Raw genomic sequence first — 14865 nt, 5'->3', positions numbered from 1 at the left:
ATTTTGGGAAATGTGAGATGAGCTTTTGTGTTTGTTTTGGTCAGCAGTAGTTTTCACTTTGGAAGTCTCCTATAGATGCCATTTTTTAACCCAGTCTTTTTCTTATTGTTGAATCATGAACTCTGATATTAACTGAGGTAAGTGAAGTCTGCAATTCTTTGTTCTGGATTCTTTTGTGACCTCCTGGAGTAATTTTGGTAGGCTGGCCACGACTGGGAAAGTTCACCACTGTTGTAAGTTTTCTCCATTTGTGGATATTGGCTCACAGCGTGGCTCAATGGGGTCCCAAGGTCTCATAATTGGCTTTAGAACTCCTTCCAGACTGACAGATGTCAGTGAGTTTGTTTCTCATCTCTTCTTGAGGTTCTTGAAGTACCAGCCCATTTACAAAGTAAAGCACAATCACACACTGGTGGCAGATTGATGGTTCTAATGTAACTACACAATTACTTAAGTGTCAAATCAAACAGACAATCCAGTCAGAGACATCAGCAGTTCATCAGTGTAAAGAAGAACCAGTTTCCATTCAGATTATTGATCAGGGCTGCACAGTTAGGACTGAAATGGCACGGATGTCATTTAACATAATAGATCAGGAATCTAGATGGTTGATTGTGCAGCCCTGCATTAGTGTAGTGGTATGTATAAGTCTCTACTGTAGCACTGTGATGTTTGGCAGATATTACCCCAAATCTGTGACTGTAACTGCAGCCATCACAATAGGAAAGAAAGCAGCTGCACTGCTTTTTAAAGTTGAGCTGCATGTGAGGATAGAAAGAACAGACACAGAAACCACATCCTCAAGAATGAACAATAAATGGACCTTCCCATAGAGATTAATAAAGTTCTATTCTATTCTATTCTACATTAGTGACCTTCATGTAAAAGAAAGATGTGTCCGGGAGAGAAGCCAGCACCACTGAGTCAGATCAAAAATGATCACAATCAAATTATCCCCCCTGTCCCTTAAACTTATGTCCTGTTTCTACACGGACTGATCTGCTGCTCAGTGTCCATCGCTCCCTCCTTTTAAATCTTGTTTAGCAGTTTGAATTCAGATGTGTCAGTCTGAGGGTGAACACAGTCTAAATAAATCTAAATAGAACCAGGTTGAAGGCTTTTTACTGAAATTTAAAATAATTAATTGTTGTCTGAAAGTAATATTGACATGAAGGGTATATGGATTCCCAAGAGCTGGAGTGAGGAACCTTTTTTTCTTTGCCAAGGACTTTAATCTTGAAAACTGCATGACACACTGGCAGACAGAAAAAACAGTTTGGTGAAAATATCAATTCTGGGGATCTGGAACACGGAAAGTAGAATATCTAAACAAATGTAACCAGCTAACCTCAAACACCGGTTATTCTTTGCGTAGCTCCTGTGTTTTTTCACCACTGGTTTGTACACACGTACAGAAAGTCATTACTATGACATCCACTTCAAACTGGCCTACACAATGATGCTATGATACATGATATTGAGACACACAATTCTAATCTGATATGACATTCTTAGCAAATTTACAGCAAATAGAACAAAGCACACATTCATTAAATTTTATCTTTTTTATTATTAATTTTTATTTTCTTTTGTTTAGTGGTTTGGTGCTGTTTCTCAACTCAAAATGTCCTGTTGTAATTGGACATTTTGAGTTAAGAAACAGCACCAAAGCCCAACAACACTTCCCTCATGGTGCTTTATATTGTAAGGTCAAGACCCTACAATAATGCACAAAAACTCCAACCCCCTAGAGCAAGCACTTTGGCGACAGTGGGGAGGAAAAACTTACTTTTAAAAGCAAGAAACCTCCAGCAGAACCAGGCTCTGGAATGGGGTGGCCATCTGCCTCGGCCCGTTGGTGATGAGGGAAGGAAGCTGGGAAAAGAAGAGTGCACGTTTGCATGCACGTTTCAGTTCAATTTTAGCGTGCACATGAGAAAGCCCTAACGATGACATTTTGGCTCCTCAGTTTGGCATGTGTTTTGAAGATTTTGACGATTGCTTCGTCAACCACTGGGTTGTTTGACTTCATTAAGAGGACTGGAGAAGGCCACCTGTTATGGAGTTCGTTGTACACCGTCAGGCTGAGCTGTTCAATGTTCTCTAAGGACATTTTGTAGTTTTTGGACAAAACTTTGTTCCAGATCTTATGGGAAAGCCTCTGTATAATGAAATCTGATGTTCCTGGATGCCATGTCGCTGTCTCATTTCCTTGGCTCATAGCGTGCATTACCAGATCTTTAGTGAAAGTTTTCACCACTTTCTTGTACTCTTCCCTGTTTTTAGAGACACGGAGTACTCTTCTTGGTAAAGCCAACAGGTGTTTGGTGAAGGTTGGGACAGTGATATTATCAAGCTGTTCCCTCAGATTAAAAATCAGATATTTTTCCTTGCAGTTGTGTGTTTTGCACAGATCCTTGAGAATGGCTTTGTCTATCTTTTTCAGCCATTTTGGGGATAGGTCCAAATGTTTCAGCTCAATTTCAGGCCAGATTCTCTTAATCAGGCGATCGCTGATGCAGTCAGGAGTCAGGCGCTCTGTGAAGAGCTTGTATTTAGGAGAGACTTTTTCTATGGCCTGTGAAACCACCAACTGAATAACTCTGTGGACACACAACTTTTCCCCCATGTTCAGTGTTTTCGTGTTGACTCCGCTCTTCTCGGCGCTCTCATTCACCTCCTGCATTTCTGATGAGGAGGACTCTGGGGTTGCCGTGTCTTCTATCTCTGTCTTAGCCTCCGCTAATTCTTTTCTCTGCGTGTCCAGTTTGTTCTGCATTTCTTTTGTGTCCTTCACCAGTTTCTGATCTTCCAGGACTTTGTCTTTTTCTTCCTCCAGATTTTCTGTCTGTGTTTTCTGATTCCACTGAGTTTCTTTCAGAGGGGGTGCGTGTTTCTGAAGCTTTGCGAGCTCGGCAGACTGACTGTCCTTCTCCTGTTTCAGGATCAGGATTTCACTGTCCCTCTGCCTATGCTGCTCTTTCAGACCGTTCATCTCAAGGTCAAAGATGCTGGTCTTTTCCTGATCTGAAGAAGTCTGTTCCTCTTTTTCTTTTCCAGCTTGGATCTCATATTGTTCCAGCTTGGTACGCATCAGTGTAATCTGGGCCAACAGCTGTTTGATTTGCTGTCTGGCTGTCTTTGACTCCTCTTTTAAAAGTTCATTTTCAGACAGAGTTTTTAGAAAGGATTTCCTAACCTGAGTAAGTTTGTCCAGAGCACTTTTTGGCAGAGTGCACACCAATTTTTCTTTCTTGCCTTTCTGAAGCTGTGCACGCTCGACAGACAGACTGTCCTTCTCCTGTTTGAGGATCAGGATTTCGCTGTCCCTCTGCTGACGCTGCTCTTTCAGACGGTTCATCTCAAGGTCAAAGATGCTGGTCTTTTCCTGATATGAACAAGCCTGATCCGCTTTTTCTTTAGTGGTGCTGCTCATTTGCACTTTGCGTGACACTGATTCATCAGTGAGTTCTCCAGCTTGGATCTCATATTGGTCCAGCTTGGCACGCGTTAGTGAAATTTGGGCCATCAGCTGTTTGATTTGCTGTCTAGCTGCCTTTGTATCCTCTTTTAAAAGCTGATTTTCAGACAGAGTGTTCTGGAAGGCTTTCCTAACCTGAATAAGGTCATCCAGTGTACTTTTTGGCAGAGTGCACATAAATTGTGGTTTTCCTTTCTGGTTGCTCATTTTCGACATTTAAAACAAAGCTGCGGTGTTACAATAAATCAGATATTCAGATATGACTGAGGGTAGCAGAACAAAAGTTCATGTAGTGAATCGCTCGTGACTGTAGGTAAGAAACGTGCTTGTCCAGTATGCAGGTTCACCTGGCTATTTAAGGATTTGAGTTGGCTGTGACGTCATTGCCTGATTCTCTTGCCTTTCATGTTTGAAACAGGCCCCGCCCACAACAACGTTCCCTATTGGCTCATTGACAATAGGTCCCGCCCATAAAGAACAGGCTGCCAATGGCGTATCCCAATTCAGGGTCTGCAGCCTTAAAGTACGCAGCCTTCACGGTCCTCAGGGGCCGCGTACTCAAAGACCGCTAAGGCCGGAAGTGCGCGGCTTGTAGGCTTCTGAAATGGGACGGTCTAGCCTTCGTCGCACTGCCCAGGTTGCCTAGCAACCATGATACCAACCGCTGGAAACGTGTCATACAGCTTTGTTTGACAGAAATGAAGGAGAACATATTTTGTTCATTTGTTTCTACATGAGCTCTGTGTGATTTAATAAGTATCTGAGGCTGAAACCACGGGACTGTAAAAAAAGGATTGTTTGGCTTCATTTCTGTACTGAACAGTCATTTTAAGATTAGCTAGTAAATAACAATTAGCTAATGTTGTCCGTGAAACTAAAGTCATCTCACTTTGGTAATATAAATATAATATGACCAATATTAAAGTTATTATATTAACCATGATTAGTTATTACAGCGTCAAATACTGAGCTTCAGCAAAGATTCAAGATGCAGTCATTTATATTTCCTATCACCTTAAATCTTCACTCAAAGACAAGTTTCTTTGACAGTGTATATATAGATGTATTATATATAAGAGACAAATATTGTTCGTTTATTATGTTGGCATTACTAAATTTGGCTCAATGCTTACATATATGTGTAAAAAGAAAATGTACGAGCTGTGATAACTGTTTCTGATAGAATGAAGAGTAGACTGATATATTGAATATTCCTGGGTGAGAAAATCAGACCATGTCATAACTGCTTTAAGTTATACAGAATAGATATCAGAGCCTTAAACAGGCTGACTTCTGCTAAATGGGTCAAACTGGGCAGAAAGTATACAAACACATAACATCCTTATAGAATATGATGTAACACTATAGATCAACTTACCTCAGAATATATAAAGCATATAAACAATTACAACAATATAATGCAACAAACACAGCAGTACTACTAATCCAAAATACTCAAAGCTTCATAGAACTGAAACAAACATTTATTTTTAGGTCCATTCTGCTGCTGATACATACTTTAGGTTTCTGAACATTAAACTTGTTACTGCCTTTCATAGTGTGTACATGCGTATACTCTTGCAAATGCCTTCATGTAAATTAAAATAAACAGGAATTGTATGGGCTCAAAATGTGGTCATAAATATTTTGTACTTGTAAATCAGTTTTGTACTTGTAAATCAGGATTTGTATGTGTAAAAAGAATTTGTGCGTGCGTAAAAAAGATTTGTATGTGTAAAAAAGATTTGTGTGTGCGTAAAAAAGATTTGTGTGTGTGTAAAAAGATTTGTATGTGTAAAAAGAATTTGTGCGTGCGTAAAAAGATTTGTATGTGTAAAAAGAATTTGTGCGTGCGTAAAAAGATTTGTATGTGTAAAAAGATTTGTGTGTGGACTTAGTCAAAAACCCCCTGCAAGTTACAAGTACGAATTTTGACCCTATTTTTCTTCCTGTCATCTGATTGGTCAATGTCATGTCAATCACAAATGTAACAATCCAATCAGAGAACAGATGGGTTTGGCTGTTGGAGGGGCACTTTTTTGAACTGCAGGTCCTTGAAGGGAATAAATGCCCTTTACATGCCAACCCAGCGTTTTCCTTTATCACCACGAAGGAAAACAGTCTGTGGTCGTCCGAGTTTGGTGATTTTTGTGTCACAGGTCTACGTCGTTTATACAGGGACTTCCACAGCCTTTTCAACAGCGCTGCGGACCGCTGGGGGGGGGAGCAGTGTTTTGGAAATGACAGTCTTCATTACAAAGCTTTCTTCGTTATGAATTAGCATACATGTTTTTATTGAACATTTGAAGAACTAGCAAAAAAAATAGAAACTGTTGTAGAGGACATAAAGTCAGAGATAGAAACGACAAGGAGCAGGTGCATCTAGTACAGGTAGAGCTGCTGCAAAAACCCACAGAGCTCAGCAGCCAGCTCAACAAATTCTGGATCCTTTGCTTTTAGTTAGCAGTTAGCATTAGCAGCACATCCTGCGTCTGATGTCAAAGGACCTTTATGCTGCGCACTGTGACTCACAGCAATGGTCCCGGGTCAGCCCTGACTTTGTGTTAAACTAATCCTAAAGTAATAATGGTATTTCTAACCACTGACATACCACAACTTCATCCTTTCAACAGCTGCTGAAAGTAAGGGGACCTAGCTGCTATCGGATATTTATATAGAGATCCTCCAGCTTCAAACTGTATTACCCTTCAAGGACCTGCAGTTCCAAAAAGTGCCCCTCCGACAGCCAAACCCATCTGTTCTCTGATTGGATTGTTACATTTGTGATTGACATGACATTGACCAATCAGATGACAGGAAGAAAAATAGGGTCAAAATTCGTGCTTGTAACTTGCAGGGGGTTTTGGCCAAGTCCACACACAAATCTTTTTACACATACAAATCTTTTTACGCACGCACAAATTCTTTTTACACATACAAATCTTTTTACGCACGCACAAATTCTTTTTACACATACAAATCTTTTTACACACACAAATCTTTTTTACACATACAAAACTTTTTTACGCACGCACAAATTCTTTTTACACATACAAATCCTGATTTACAAGTACAAAACTGATTTACAAGTACAAAATATTTATGACCACATTTTGAGCCCATAGAATTGCCCTTAATTTTAGTTTGTGTCACTGTGGTCCAAATTGTTAACTTTTTTGTGCAAACTGAGTTGACATGAATTGTTGTGTTTTTGTTGTAATGCCTGTTCTTAACTTCTTAAATCTTGCTGGTAACAAATACCACACAAACATCATAATACTGAATAATATAAATAAAATCTAAACTAAAATAGACATTTCCAACTAATAAAAGCTACATAGAAACAAGCATCTAATGTGAATCTAATCTGAAAACAAACTAATCTAAAGTAGACTGAAAAAAATTTAATTAAGTTAAATAAAGCTTTAAACTAATAATAAAATCTAATTATGAATGCTTTGTTGTCGGTTCATAGGCCATATACAGCCCCAATCTGATTTCAAGAGGGCTGACCCGTAAAAACCCTGCATAAAAAACAACCATCCAAATGATCCGTTTAAGAGCAAATAAGTTATTCTTAACACATGTTCTTCATAAAAAAAAACAGTAAAACAGGCTAAGAAAAATAATGTTACATCTTCTGTTCACTTTATTCATAGTCTACTGTCAGTGGCACAAAACCTTTATCTGTAGTTTTTTCTGTAAGTAACCAAAATAATGTGGTTGGTAAGGTCTCACACTGATTCTCACAGTGCTGGCAACGACACATGCCTTTTTTTTTACACCTCATGGATCATGTGATAAATCACATAAATAACAGTGGGTCAGCAACCCTCAGGACAACCTCCAAAGGGAACCTCCACTTCAACCTGGGACCCACTAACCTTTTGACATGAAAAAACCTCTTGGATGAGAGGTGAAATGTCCTGAATAATTTTTTTAAAAACTCCAGTTTCCTTCTTTTTTTAAGCTTTTAAGGCTAGATATGTATACATTTAAACCACTTTAAAGCACTTTACACGTAAAGTACAATTTTGACTCACCAATAAACTTATCATGCACTCTGGCTTGCACTGTGGGAGCAAGCCAGAGTTTGCAGCAACAGCATACAAACTACAACACAGAAAGGCCCCAGCCAGGGAACCAGGAAACAGTGCTAGCTAGTTATTATTATTATTTAATTACAGGTTTAAATATGATAATGTTTGAAACAGAGCTAAACTATATTAAGGTAGATTAGTAAGTTTATTTGTTTTAGAAAATCCAGTTAATCACTTATAAAGCTAAGATCAAATTGAATGTTTATTGCGGGAGAAAACAGGTTTGCTGTAGACTAATGGCAAAAAAGTAAAATAAGTTTTTGTATGCAGGCAAAAATCTTTTTATTCATCGTCATATAAAAAGGAAGACGTACGCTGGCAGTTTACTTACGTTTTCTGCTTTTCTTATTTAAGTATTTTTGCTGCTGATACTTGATCATACTTAAGCATTTTTTAAAAGGTTGTGTTATTTTTACTTCCACCAATGACACATATGTCAGAGACTGTTGAGTAATATGAGCCTATTAGTTTGAGGCATTGTCGTTGTGCGAGATGTTTGTAATAGTTTAGAGGACCAAAACTGCAAGTATGGCTGGATTAACCTGCTTGGGACTCTGGAAAGCAAATACACCGTATAGTTCCTTCCTCTAAGGACAGAGATAAATGCTTAAAGTGTAGTGAAGAAACATTAACAGTTACTGAAAAGAGCAGCTTGTTAACAACCTGTTCAAAACCTGGATACTTTTTCAGCTATTTCTCAGTTTGAGTGTTTTTTACACAGATGCCCAGTAATCAATCGCTTCTCATTCAAGATAAAAACTCCCATATACCACATGCAGTCATGGTAAAAAAGCAAGTGCACCCTCTTTTAATTCTAAAGTTTTACATGTCATGACACACTGCTTCCTTACAGAAGCAGGATGATGCAGCCAGATGCTGATGATTAAGTGCATCAGCAAGTGTGACCACGCATAGTAAAGTGGAACGTTTGGCACTTTGGAGGCCTGAAGCTGGGAAAGATTATAAAGCCATTTTAAACTTCAAAGTCCATCATGCTACAGTGAGATGGATTGTTCACATAATCATGCTTTCTAAGAGTGAACATCATTGCAAATTCACCCCAAGGTCAGAGAAACTACAAAAAAGGCTTCCATCTCAGACTCTACATGCAACAGTAAGCATGCTAAATGTCAGAGTTCATGACTTCAGAACTAGAAAAAGGCTGACAAAAAAGACTGAACAAGAATGGTTTGTTTAGAACGGTTGCCAGGAAGAAAAGACAAGAATCAATGTTTTGCAATGGCCCAGTGAGAGTCCAGACCTCATCTGATTGATATGCTGTGGTGAAACTTGTATGAAGAGCTGTGTATGAATGAATGCTTGCAAGTCTCAATGAACTGAAGCAACATTGTAAAGAAGAATCATACAGCCATGATACAGTCATACAGAAAACAGTTAATTCAAGTTATTGCTGCTAAATGTGGTTTTCCTGCTGAATTGTGGGGTGCATTTAGTATTTTGGCTTATTTTTTGTCAAATAAATAACAATACAGGGTAATCTATAATGTTGCTGTTCACCTGAGGATGTGATTGTTAGTACCTGGTGAGGACCAAATGATTTTTTTCATTATGTCCTGAAACACAAAAACCTTAAAACTGAAGGAGGACATACTGTCTTTTTACCATGAATGCCTACACATGTTAGAGAAATTAATTTCTAGCGTTTGTGAGGTTGTGCAGCAGTTGTTTTGCCCAGATAATAATCTAACCTCAGTCAGTTATCACAACTAAAGAGTTTCTTCCATCGTGCTCCTCATTGACCGAGTCTCTTATTCTATTAGAGTCAGACGCTGGACACAACAGCTTGCTTATTATTAGTGCCTGAAAAAAGTTTTCCAGTTTTTCTGCTGTAATCCCTGCACCAGACAAACTAATGTAAAACATATGAACGTGAAAAGGTCAAAGAAGTAGTTTCCTTGCACAATAAATGTAACAGTCGGAGGACATTATTTCTTCAGATGAATATCATATAACGTTTTTCTAAAGAAGATCATCCTGTGATGATGACTCAGAGCCATCATCACAGCATGATGAAACCTGTCCAAGTCTGAGATAAAAACCATTAAAGATTGCATTAAAACATAAAAACACATTGAATCCTGGTTTGATCTCACCTAACAATCCCCCAAACCAAATATGTTTCACAGATTGCTGTATCATGTGACTTTCCATACATTTACTCAAATTAATTGTCATTACACAGAGGAGACACGCTAGATTTACAACAATTTCAATATTAAAACATGAGATTCGTAGCACTTGAACTTTAAACTTTTGTTTTGTGACACTGCAAATAAATTGATTTTTAGGCTCCAGTTAGCAAATCATCAAAATGGCATTTTCTCCGAACTCAATTATTGGTGAATAAAACAACTTCTGTTTTGTTTCTGTGTAGAGAGGAATGAACATTACATTCCCCGTCCACATGCTCACATGTAACCACAGAATCAGATGATGTGTGGGAAGGATGTAACCTTCAAACACAGGTTTGTTGTTGAAATGAGGAGCAGCTGAGCTGTTTGTCTCCAGGCTTTGTTGTTTCCGACACAGAGAGCGAGAGAGAAAACAAAGACAACCCTACTGTCTGTGTGACAAGAAGCAGACAGTCATGAAGACAGACTTACAATACGGTGATGTCACAACACTGACAGAAACACAAACACAGGCTTGTGTCAGCCATGTGGCAAAAAGCTGTGACGCTAAATATGAGGTGAACAAATGTTGTACTTGGAAGTTAAACAGTTGTTGATGAGGTTAAGGTTTTGCATAATAAATAATTTTATGACAACAATTTACCAATTTTACAGTTTTAACCAGATTTGTTAAATATATATATATGTATATATATATATATATATATATATATATATATATATATATATATATATATATATATATATATATATATATATATATATATATATAAATTGGTAAATTGTTGTCATAAAATTATTTATTATGCAAAACCTTAACCTCATCAACAACTGTTTAACTTCCAAGTACAACATTTGTTCACCTCATATTTAGCATCATTATATTCTATATATATTATATATATAACATCTATATAAAAAGATCTCTGTCCAGAAGAGCACAGTTGTAGGAACAGCAAAGATATTGTGCAGGACCCTCAAGCTCCCAGGCCTCACTGTTTTGTGAGCCAAAAAGCCCCTCAAGGGTTGGTTGAGACCAAAATGGAGCTAAAAATCAAGTGAATAAAAGATATACTGTAGAGTACTTTTAGGTTTAAAGCTTTTGCCCTCCCCCTAAGTGGCCTTTTAAAAAAGACACTTTATTAGTACTGGCCTAGAGTGAGACCATATATTGCATGAGACTACAACACTACTTCCAGCACCTATATGCACCACAACAACTGGAATGCCCATTTCAGGCATTCTCTGTTCAGTGCAGCTGTGTAAACCATCCTCATTAGCAACCAGTCACGCCTCCTTAAATCTAATGAGCTGGCTACAGTATGTGACTTTATGATGAACAAATGTCTCTCTCTCTCTCTCCTCCTGATCTTTCCCCTCCATCCTTCCACTCTCTGAAGACAAGGACCTTTTTGTACAAAAGCGAAATCATAGGACTCACATGCTTTGGACAAGAGAAAGTGAACGATCACAGCGAGAGATAGGGTTGTTCAGAAGAGAGGGAGGCAGAGAAGCAGAGTGAGGTCATTCAGAGCTGGAAAAGGGACTTCAGAAGTGGACAGCTGTGAAGTACACTGGACCAGACTGGCCAGGATTATCTGAACATGGAGAGTGAGAAAACAGAAACAGACGAGAAGACAGAGGGGAAGTCAGAAGGTAAAATGAGCGTTTAAAAAACTTTGAAGAGATGTTTCAGACAAGTATTTGCAGCTAATATACATAATATTCAGTTTATTCTTGCTTTCAATAACCAAATGTTTAGTCTTTGTCTAGAAACCGCTACTTACAGCTTGTCAAAATTCAAGGTATCCTCTTTATTTTGTCTGTTCTCAGACCAGCAGGTTAATATACTAAATTTATGAGGACATATAAAAGAATAAGGAACGCTTAGTAAAGTTTTTCTTTTTCTTTTTTTCTTCTAATAAGACAGGGCAAAACCAAAGAGAATATTTTTGGGAGTTCAAAATGAAATTTTTTTCTTGCATATATCAGATTTTCTTCTTTTGTTTTCATCATTCCTTTACATTTCAATCAGTCCTGAAATATTAACTGGCCTGTGATACCAAAATTTGCATAACCAGCCACAAAGCTACTTTGCCTTTTTTGCACCATCTGCATCTGCAAAGACCATAAAATGTATGACATAGGGATAAAACCAATGAGCAGCAGTAGTGTTGTAAAACAAACCTTAAACATAAAGCCTGGTGAGCACATATAAATAACAATATGATATTTTTGTAAAATGCTTAATTTTTAAGTATTTAATATGGGTATTAAACAGGGATTATTTATTTATTTAAATTTTTTTAATTTATTTTAACAGTATATCAAGATTGTGACCTACAAAAATAATTTTAATTATCCTTCATTTAATTCAAGCAGGGTCAAGAACCTTAAAAGGGTTTACCTAAATGGGATGTGGATGATTTTAATGTTATCAATTACTCCTGCTTGTTTCCTGTTTTCACAAGCCAAAATGTCTGCTGTTTCACATCAACGCTAAAGTACACCAAACGCAGATTTGACCTTTTTGTCCTGATTGTTGGTTACCAGCTGAACGCAAGCTGTGATTTAGGTTTGTTTGGAGAACAAAGCCAGCGTGTATGAGATGAGCTAAACATGAAGTCCAATGCTATACCTAAAATATGTCTCACTATCCAGAAAGTTATCGCTACTTGTTACCAAATGAGACGTACAGTGCAGAAGCAACATCAAAATGTCACATGCTTTCTTGTTAAAGCTCAAATTAGAGAACAAAATCCTTTTGGTTTCCTGATGGCAATAAATTTAAATATTTTTTGCATCTTCTGTTGAGGTCACTCTGGGACAGATGTTGATGTAACATGTTGACGTCAACTTTTTTGGCCTGAAACAACTGAAGCCAAAAGCACAAACTCAAAATGCCAGAGGAAATTTGACAGAAAGTCTTCACTGTTGGACGCATTCCTTGTTTTGCTCTTTCACGGATGAGAAGTGTTACTCATATTGTGCTCGTGCTCCTCATCACTTATGCATGATAATATATGTAAAACGTGTTTCGTATGACCCCGTGCAGTTTTGACAGTAGCCTCGACCTGTGACATTTTCGCAACAGACACAAGCATTGTGCTTTTCTGTAACCATCAACTGTCCCCAAATGCATGGCATTGAAAAGAAAAATACAATAGGAAATATGAATTTGCTTGTGTTTCACATTTCTGCAACCATGGAGTCACTTTGGAAACATAAAAAAGATTCTGTAGTTTCTGTGAAATGTGTTGTGAGATTAGTTTTTGATTAATCACCGGACACTTTGCAGTGAGTTGGAGCTAACAGCAGTTTATTCAAATGGTGACTTCAAAAGTATCTGTTATAATTGATCTCTGCAAAGTTTAACTAAACTTTCAGTTGTTCTTTGGGTTTTGATTAATTTTTGAAAATAAACAAACACACTACTTAAAGTACCTCTACATGATGAAAAAGACACTGAAAACAAAGTTTATTCTTGCACATGTGACTGATGACCAATGGAATCCTGTTCTTTTAACTTAAAAATATTTGCCATGAACCACGCTGCATTTTTTTTTTACCTTTAACATGTTAAATGCAGACACGCTGAACAATGAATAATATAAATTCACACACTAAGTCTGAAGCTGCCTTGATGCTGAAAGCAATTTGCAGCAATGTGGTGATCACCAAGGTGAAAAGATGCTGGTGATGTGAAGTGAGCATGGCCTGAGATAGACTTTAAGGCCAGCAACGTTAGTGACTACCAATGAGAGTGAAGAATATTATTGATTGAAATATGGCATGGTAGTCAAGCTCTTAAGCTGTGTCCATGCTGGAAGCAATTTGCTTGTCGTGCATTGTTTTACAGTTGACCGTGTGCAGAGGTTTCAGATTACCTACCACATCATGTCAATCAAGGGTATCTGGTCTCTTATTGGTAGTAATTTGCTTGCTTTGAACAGATCCCTTGAGTAAGTCAATGCTATTAAAAAAAAAAAAAGGTCCACTGGTGTGAATGGACCTGGTTGAATCCCGCCCACTTTGCATCACCAGCAGTTATTTTCCCTGTAATTGGTCGAAGTTGCCATATGTGGATACAACTTTAGGTTACACTGGGGTTGATGAAACGAGTTCAGTGCAGACATTAACAGAAACAAATGACTTTAATCACACGACAGGGAAAGTTGACGGCGCAGACTTTTCTAAACTATATTTGAGTGGGTTGAAATTCATTTGACGTTTACAGTTTGTTGAAATTACATGATCACAATTCTCTGTAATTCAGACCATTTAACAGTTATGCTGAATTTTATGATTCAAGGGTGAAACTCACTGAACTATTTGGAGTCAGAAAATATGAGGAGAAACTTTTCTTGAATATAAAAATATATTAAAAGTTTGTTATTTTATAGAACATCATCTGTGTGATTTATTTTTATTCTACTTTTTTAAGAATTCCAATACTGGACTGATATGCATGAGCCAAACCTGTTTTCTGTGGTCTTTTGTCTTGAATAAGTGTGATAAATAATCTGTTAGCGATGCCAGTTATTGATGATGCAAGAAGTAGAAATTCTTTGAACATAATCTTACACGATGTGTTAAATGTCTGAGAAAGAAAAGGTAAATAAACTGTTCATTTATATTTGGTGGGAAAAAAGGGTTTTTTTCTTGTGGCAACCTCTTTCACGCCTTTTCCATGCTTGCTTAACAAACAGTCAGTGGATTCAATCAACATTTTCACAGAAATTTAGCGGATGTTGTGTGGACACCACACTCAGCTTTTCATGTTTTCTCCTTAGATACAGAGGGAAACGTTGAAGAAGCTAGCCAGGGGATTTCTCAGGTAATCAAGAACTTTTAAACACTTCACACCTCATATTCATTTGTTTATACCTCATAATGGGTGAGCTAAAAAACATGAATAACCCCAGCTTTATTATCAAATCAGAACAAGCTCATTTAGACAAGTTACCAATAAATTACATATTATATGGTTAGTGACTTAAATTGTCTATTAACAACTGAGCCAGAAGAAGAGACAAGATGTTTCTATAAAAAGCAAAACTTTAATATTTTATTTTATAAAATAATTTATAAAGACATCTTTAATACATTTTGTGTTGGTGACTTTGAGCAG

General features: G+C 37.5%; 1 protein-coding gene across 3 annotated transcripts in view; it reads left to right on the top strand.

Annotated features, from left to right (window-relative positions):
• Positions 1-14865, top strand: part of arhgef33 (Rho guanine nucleotide exchange factor (GEF) 33) — a 48723-nt gene that overhangs the window by 21684 nt on the left and 12174 nt on the right. For 2 of the 3 annotated variants that reach the window (XM_039621901.1, XM_039621900.1), the window contains exons 2-3: positions 11135-11390; positions 14528-14571. In XM_039621901.1, the coding sequence (XP_039477835.1) occupies positions 11339-11390; positions 14528-14571 (96 nt within the window). In that variant the 5' untranslated portion in view covers positions 11135-11338. The remainder of the gene's footprint in view (positions 1-11134; positions 11391-14527; positions 14572-14865) is intronic. The other variant, XM_039621902.1, reaches the window with a different exon arrangement.

This window comes from Oreochromis aureus, linkage group 13, assembly GCF_013358895.1.
Source record: "Oreochromis aureus strain Israel breed Guangdong linkage group 13, ZZ_aureus, whole genome shotgun sequence".
Lineage (NCBI taxonomy): Eukaryota > Metazoa > Chordata > Actinopteri > Cichliformes > Cichlidae > Oreochromis > Oreochromis aureus.
The sequence above is the reverse complement of the archived record's forward strand: the minus strand, read 5'-3'. Positions and strand labels throughout refer to the sequence as shown.